At 33.8% G+C, this 8649-nt stretch overlaps 2 protein-coding genes across 2 annotated transcripts in view; one reads left to right on the top strand and one right to left on the bottom strand.

Annotated features, from left to right (window-relative positions):
• HELRODRAFT_71226 (hypothetical protein) overlaps positions 1–2259 on the bottom strand; it is a gene marked incomplete at both ends in the record, with an annotated part of 17174 nt that extends 14915 nt beyond the window's left edge. The window contains one exon of the mRNA XM_009032979.1: positions 1814–2259. Coding sequence (XP_009031227.1) covers positions 1814–2259 — 446 coding nt within the window. The remainder of the gene's footprint in view (positions 1–1813) is intronic.
• A 3535-nt stretch (positions 2260–5794) lies between these two features.
• On the top strand, positions 5795–7919 carry HELRODRAFT_166171 (hypothetical protein; the record flags this gene model as incomplete). The annotated part of the gene is made up of 4 exons (XM_009033176.1): positions 5795–5837; positions 6464–6531; positions 7220–7319; positions 7792–7919. 4 exons carry the CDS (start codon positions 5795–5797, stop codon positions 7917–7919), a joined length of 339 nt encoding a protein of 112 aa, XP_009031424.1.
• Positions 7920–8649: the final 730 nt, after the last annotated feature.

Raw genomic sequence — 8649 nt, 5'->3', positions numbered from 1 at the left:
AACTGATCATTACGTGATCATATAACAGAGTGAGTGAATAAGTAAGTGAACAAAGAATGAGTGACTGAATGAATGAGTGAGAAACAAATGAATGAATGAGTGAGAAACAAATGAATGAATGAGTGAGTGACTGAGTACGGCAGGAACAAGTGAAATAGTGAATGAGAAAACAACAGAGTGCGTGAGCAAAGAATGAAAAAGTGGATGAGTGAATGAATAAGTAACGAATGAATGAATGAGTAATTGAGTGAAGGAAAAACAAATGAGTGAGAGAAGATGTAACTTTTGAAAACATCCACCTTTTGTACTGTACGATGTTGATCGTATCGCCAGTCAGATGATCGCGTGACAGGGTGATGCCCGTCCTACCTACCTACCTACCTACCTACCTACCTACCTACCTACCTTCCTACCTACCTACCTACCTACCTACCTACCTACCTACCTACCTACCTACCTACCTACCTACCTACCTACCTACCTACCTACCTACCTACCTACCTACCTACCTACCTACCTACCTACCTACCTACCTACCTACCTACCTACCTACCTACCTACCTACCTACCTACCTACCTACCTACCTACCTACCTACCTACCTACACTCACAGAGAAACCGCAATGAATGCTTGCATTGTTGTACAATTACAACGTGATATAATAACTAGAAGGATCTGATGACGCGGGTGATGTTGGTTGTGAGATGATTTGTCTGTCTGGCAAGGTGTTTGTGTGGCAATGTGATGATGCGGTGGTGTAATGATAATGTGATGATGTGATGATGTTATCCCAATGATGATAATATTGGTGTTAACGTTGTAATGATAGAAATGAATAATACAAAAAAAGGAATGATGATTGATCTAGATAGTGGCAGCTCAATTTAAATTCAGACTTGGTAGTCCAGTAGCTTATCGATCGATGGTATGCGAAGTACGTACTGATGAGGAAGATGATGATGATGAAGATAAGGATGAAGATGAAGATGACAATGAAGATAATGAAGAAGGCTTCTTTAAAGGTTCAATGCATTAACCAAGTAAACGTACATCCTAAACACTGCCACGCTAATACATTCCTACACACAAATACCACACACACACACACACACACACACACACACTCAAATATTCATACCTACATTCATATTCATACATACATTCACACAAACACATGTAGATACACACACACATGTACGTGCACACATACATCCACACATACATCTATATGAACACGGGTACACACACGTACGCATACATTGTATATATTGTATAGTACTCTAAACAAACACCAAAATACACACACACACGTACCTACGCATACATTGTGTATGTGTGTGTGCAATGTGCATACTACACAAACACAAAAATACAAACAGTCACAGACACACACACAAAAGTTTCGTGTAGAAGTTCAATTTCAACCTCACAAACACCATTGTGATATGAAAACACAGACATGGGAACGAAATTGTTATCAAATCAAATCTACAACGACACGTATCGGTTAGTTTGTCTTCTCCGTATATTTACACACACACACACACACACACACACACACACACACACACACACACACACACACTCACACACACACACATATATATATATATATATATATATGCATAAGTTGAAAAAGATAACAAATATATAAATTGATAGATTAAGAAAAAAAATATAACATAAAACAGAATGTAAGAAAAAGAGAGAAAGAGAGAGAGAGAGAGAGAGAGAGAGAGAGAGGAAAATAAAGAGAGAGAAAATCGCTAGCATTTCATTATTATAGTGAATAAGAAACAATAGAAAAACTACTAAACCAACCTGTACCATTCTAATCCCTTGTTGAAGTGCTTGTCGAAGAAATGACTTTCGAATCGGAATGCTCTGACGTGAGGGTGGAGGTCGAGGAAACTGAGGAGGGCCTTCGTGCCCCCCTTCTTTACACCCGCGATGATTACCTGTGGAAGTTTCGATGTCAACGTTTCTGTGTTGTTGTTGTTGATGATGCTGTTGTTGATGCTGTTGTTAAAACTGTTGTTGGGGATGTTTTTGTTGTTGATGCTGTTGTTGAAATTGTTGTTGTCGGTTGAGTAAATTGTGTTGATGTATTTTTTGTTGTTGCTGGAACGATTGCCATCGGCATTCTTGAAACCGTCACCTGCACTGAGGCCTGTAATGTTGACAAGCAGGGATATGCGATGGTCTCTCTCCTTATCATTTGGCACTGCAAGCGTTGCTCCGTTTCCAGCCCAACACATCAAAATTGTGAAAACTAAAATATTGCAGATTATTGACAATCGTTGACTCGATGATAACAATGACCTAAAAGTTGGTAACGTAGTTGATGAAAATGGCGAAGATGATGGTGACGACGACGACGACGATGATTTCATTTGTTTCCACTTTTTAGGTAGGTTAAAAAATTTGGATATCATAAGATTATGAGATTTTTTTTACATAGCTATGGCATAACAAAGATTCCAACGTCCGCTGTTCATTTAATTCGCAAAAGTGGGTAATCAATTAACTAAATAAATAACTAATTAACTCATTATTTAAACAATCTACTAACTAATTAATTTAACTAAATAATTAATCATTTAATTGAATAATAAGTATCGGATTGAAATAATTTCAAACAACTTCCAATGTTGTACCTCCTCAGTTCACAAACGACCCACCGCAACCAACACGGCAACACGCATCGGTGCATATATATGCCTGTAAGAAACAGAAAATCCATTTATATTTATACATACTCCAGCCAACCAAACATATTGTTTAGTCGTTTGTTATATACGGTATGTAAATAAATGTATATATGCATGCGTGCGTGCGTGTGTGTGTGTGTGTGTGTGCAAGTTCGTTTGTGTGTGTTGTGTGTGTTGTGCGTGTGTAATACATGCACACATACAGGCATATATACAAACTCACACAAACTAGTGTGTAATCAAATTGTCTATATATTCGCATCATTGCCTATTGCCTATCGACAATGCCTATAATTAATGTAAAAAAAAACTGTTGATGATTTCAAAATTATCGTGTTATTATGAATAATAACATTGATTACTGCAACTTGAACATAGAGGTTTATGATTTTATCTCTCCGTGTAATACTAACTTTATTGCTTTGATCTCTCTCTCTCTCTCTCTCTCTCTTTTTCTCTCTCTCTCTCTCTCTCTCTCTCTTTTTTTTTCTCTCTCTCTCTCTCTCTCTCTCTCTCTCTCTCTCTCTCTCTCTCTCTATGGCACAAATAACGTGTATGAGAGAAATATTGTGATCATTATTTTTATACACAAAACCCCCCCCCCACACACACACACGGCAAACACACACACGCACGGCAAACACACACACACACGCGGCAAACACACATACACACATTCAGTTTTCAGTAAAAATTATTGACAAAAATCATCATTCCATTTGAAGGCATAACTTTGTCTTGTTAAAAAAATTTTCATCTCATGTCAATCCGATTCATTTTAGAAAAGTTTTTATTTAGAAGTTGACAATGTTTAATGTCTTATGACTATTTTTTATTTGGATTTTGTTTTTTTTAAATGATCCAGATATAATATATAAAATTTGACGTTAACTCCAAACTAAATTAATTTATTACAACATTTTGTTTATATTTGAAATTAAATTAAAAACATTTCATTGATATTTAATTACATTAACATTGGTTTCAAGGCGATATGTGAAGTGTCATACGGTCACATTACGTAATGTTAATCTGTGCATATTTTTACGAGGGATTTGTTTCAATTAGTGACATTTCACACACACGCGCGCGCACACACACACACACCTAATAGGAAGATAATCACTCTGATTGATAGTTTGATACTGTATATATGACAAAATAAAAGTCTGGAATTTATCAAACCTACAATGTATTCATTATCAGGATAGATAACTCGCAGATAGATATTTATATATCTAGATATATCTAGATATATTCATTATGGATTCAGAAAAAAAACATTGAAAGAAATACCAACCCACCATATTACATGCATATAACATATTAATTGGTTGTTATGATTGCTTTATAGCCGTCAATAAAAACTTTTGTGGCAGCGTTGAATCATTTAGGATGGTCTCTGAATGGAGTCATGTTGTGCTTGCATCTGATGCACATAAAAACGAACTCTTTCTCCGAGTTTTCGATGTTGTTTTGAGTTTGGTTAAACATTTTTATCGCATGTGTAACAAATATTCAACACAGCAGTGTTAGCAGGGATGATGTGTAGTTATAACTATGTTCATGTCTTTGCAATGTTGCATTTTGAAATGTATATCTTGGTTGATGAACGAACATTAAGTTGACAAGTTTGATAGTTGAGAGTTCAATTTTAGGTTTTGAAACAAATTGGATATATTTTTTTTATGGAAAACGAATTTAATATAAAAAAGTTTTAATTTGCCTATAATTATTAGCCTTCCAAAATTTTTTAATCGATAGAGTGGGCGCTGTGGTAAACGTTCTCGTCTCTTCTTGTGTAGCTGATGAATTTATAATTATTAACTTAACTTTCACCTTAATATATATATTTTTTAATTAAAATATTTGAGATTAAAAAAAATTAAAAAAAAACATCATAAATAAATAAACTTGGAGATAAGTAAATAAATAACAAGACGAACTTGATGAAAATGGGCCTTTGTTGTAAGCTTCACCCGATTGTTTCAAGTAACCTGATTAAATCAATCAAATATATCAAGAGTATTCTTTTGAAGTTTTAAGAAAAATTTAGTTCTGTATAAGATTTTGTTTAAATAATATGCTATAGATTAAAGGTAAATTATATAGGAATATTTGTAAGAAAGATATTAATTTAGACATTTATGTGTGAGAGGGTTAAAAAACAATATATGTACAATCAAACGATCAATAATAATAATAATAATTCATAACAAACTTCTGACAACAAAGAAGACAGCAGAGAATAATAGGAGGACAGGAATGGCGAGAGTTATGACGAATGAGTAGCCCGGTACGTCACTGTTGGATTCATCTTTCCAGTGGGTAGGTGGCTGGTGCGTGTTTGTGACGGTTGTCGGCAAAAATTTTTTTAATATAATTCGCATCTTTTTGACAGATGTAAAAAATAAATTATTCAAATTCAAGCTTCTAATGAAATTAGTAAGTTGATACAATCTAGCGTTTGGCTAGTCTGGCATCTAGATCTGTAACAGATTTGAAAATTGATAATTATATCTGAAACAAATACAATGGACTCATTATCACTATAAAAGCATGCCATTTGAAACTCTAACTTTTTAGACGGCATTCGACGTGACAGCTTGCCTACCAATCATATTGACCGCCATGCAGTTGACTTCATAGCTGCCAGCTACTTGATATTTTACCACGTCATTATCTACTCTGTAAATGTGCTTCGATGATGAAAAGTTATGTTGATGGCTCTTGATGGTGAACTTCCATTGATGCGCTGGCGGGAAGGTTGCTGACAAACAGCCTTCCTGTGCTGCTGTTTCGGTTAACTTCGCATATTAAATTGTGATTAAATTGTGATTTAGTTTTTTAAAATTTTTTGAAACAAAAGACCTATAATTAATTTTTCCCATTACGAACGTGCATAAAATCAAACAATGAAGCAACGCTGTAACCATCCTCATCGCTTATTCAACTATTCCATACGAGACTCTTTCAGCGTACCACCTCATTCTTGTTTACAAAAAATTTATTTTCAACACAGACAGTCATTCATAACATTTTAATAAATATGTAGATATGTCGTCTATGGAAAGTTACAAAAATGACATATTCTCGTGTGAAATGGAGACATTCCATAAGTCAAGGTTAACTGATAATGACTTAGTAAAGATTAACCAAAAGTTAACGAAGGTGCGAACCAAATTCATTATCTTTGTTTAATTTACATTCTGAAGTAGAAAAGGTATCATCAAACAAACAATTGTGATTTGAAGATAGCTTGATTATACCACATACTAATTGTACCACATCCTTGGTCCTAATTCTATATTGGACTATATACGTTTTACAGATTCGTTATGTAAGTCGACCGACCCCGACGAAATGAATGTCTAGTCTGACGATGTTGTGGTCTAGTCTCGCGATGTTGTTGCCTAGTCTCGCGATGTTGTTACCGCTAACATGACTCTAATGCTGTCTTTAAATTACTTAAAGGCAATCAAACATGTCGAATACGAATGTATAAAAATATTTTTTAGTGTGGATATAACTGAGAAAGTACTGAACAATTTGTAAAAAGCTGCTTATCATCAATATATATATATATATATAATCCGGTACGATGTCGCGAGCGGTTTGCATTAACGAGTTATTGTGTTATTTATTTAATAATTCTGACAAAATTGACGATGCGGAATTCATTTACGAAATAATGGATTTCTATAATTGTGAAAATATTAGAATAGCAAAAAAATACTTACCAACGATCTAGATGCATTAAATCTAGAAAAAGATGATAAAATAAAGCCAAACAGTTCTGGAAATTCTAAAAAAGACAAGGTGTGTGATTTAATACTGACAATAAAAACTATTCTGAGCAACAAAATTGAGAGCAAATTGCCTCAGTATGCTGCTCTCAACCTTTTTAAAATTCCAAGCTCAAAAAAAGCTAAATTTGAGTCAATTCTTGACGAAAAGTTAAAAAAATTAGAACTATTTATTGAACAAATGCTAGCTTCTTTTATCGACAATTTTTAAAAAATTTTCAATTTGATTTCATCGCGATATTGATGATGATGATTGTGACCTGACTGATTAAAAAGCATCAAAGAAAATTTTTAAAATAGGATGGAGAATTTGTTATATTGGAATATTCGTATATAAAGCGAGCAAAATTTTAATATGAAAGCGCTTATAACTCTATGCATATTGGCTCAACTTGGCTTGGCTCGTTTGGAATTGGATGTTTAGCAAGGTGTGGTCTCAAACTATTTTGAATTCTCCCCGAAGTAACTAGAATCCATGTATACAAATAATTAATAAGATTATATGTTTATATAAAAAGCAATATAGCAGATTCAACCAGCCAATCAGAAAGTTTCGAAGGCGTTCGTTCGATGACGTCAATTTAGTACGGTTAGCATTGTGGTTGAGACTGTATAACAGTGTAGTACATACATTAAATAAGTTTTTCACTGATGTGAATTATTGAAATGATGAAAATGTATGGTTGAATACAGTTATATAGAGTTATATAGAGTTATATAGAGTTCTGTGCGAGGCCTTCAACCTCATTGGCAAGGAACTCACCACCTCATCCGCCAACGTAACCGTCAAGGTCCAGCAAGGTCTGCCGAAGTAAATTTGTGAACTCTTACGTGGTCATTAGAGTTTGATGAGTCTACACCACATTTTGAATTTAAAACAGATATTTGTAATCGTGTGTATGTTTTTTTTTAATTATAGGAAGTGTTAATATCAAAGGTGAGAGAATTTGCGTCAAACTTCAATTAATTACATACATCATCCATCGTAGCATTACAGGCATATTACTACCACTACTACTACTACTACTACTACTACTACTACTACTACTACTACTACTACTACTACTACTACTACTACTGCTGCTGCTGCTGCTGCTGCTGCTGCTGCTACTACTACTACTACTACTACTACTACTACTACTACTTCTACTACTACTACTACTAATAATAATAATAATAACAGTAATAATAATAAATCACGTTTCATGAAATTCAAATTTTTGTAACTGGCGTTTTTATTAAAAAATCCTTGATTGACAAACGCCGACCGAAGTGAGATCAAGTGGATACACCCTCGTGTCTGGCACGTTGATCGGGCTCTTTTTGGTGGCCATCCTCATCGGCGTGGCCACTGTCGTCGTGTTACGTGGGTTATTATTCTTCGAAAACTTCTATGATTGAATGTTTGTTGGCGGTCCAGCAAACCTCGCGAATATTTTTTAATTATTTTTTAATTCATTATTTAATTTTTTATTATTAATCATTATTATTATTATTAATTATTTAATTATTATTTAATTAATTATTATATTTTTTAATTCATTTTTTCCGTTCTCTCGTAATTCAATATTCGTTTATTTGGTTCACTCATTGGTTCATTCATTTAGTTCATTCAATTTTATTTTTTGGCTGGTTGATTGATTAAATAATTAGTCGATTGGTTGGTTGATTAGTTGATTAAATGAATAATTTATTCAACGGCTGGTTGGTTGGTTGGTTGGTTTATTGCTTGCTTGTTTAATAAATGTTTGGATAGATGGGTGGTTAGTTGGTTGAACATTCGAATTTCTTGGTTGTGTGTTTGGTTGATTTGATCACGTCTATACTCACAATGTATTTTAATGTGTGTACAGCAGGCGCACGTTGTGAGACGCAAAAAGTTGTCTCTGTATAGAAAATTTCTATGTGAATGCTTGTTCTTTCTCAGGCAGTTACATTACGTTTTATTTTAATAAAAAAGGTGACGGTTCACATAACAATGAAGAATTTCTTTTACAAGCAAATTAAATTTTAAGCGATGCAATTATATTATTATGCATAATATAACATGAGAACTATAAACAATTTTATACGGTAACTCATTGTCAAAGTTTACTAATAACAAAATATTGAAGGATAATGTTTATAGTTG

The sequence above is a fragment of the Helobdella robusta genome, assembly GCF_000326865.2.
Source record: "Helobdella robusta unplaced genomic scaffold HELROscaffold_9, whole genome shotgun sequence".
In the NCBI taxonomy this organism is placed as follows: domain Eukaryota; kingdom Metazoa; phylum Annelida; class Clitellata; order Rhynchobdellida; family Glossiphoniidae; genus Helobdella; species Helobdella robusta.
This window is presented reverse-complemented; position numbering and strand designations above follow the sequence as displayed.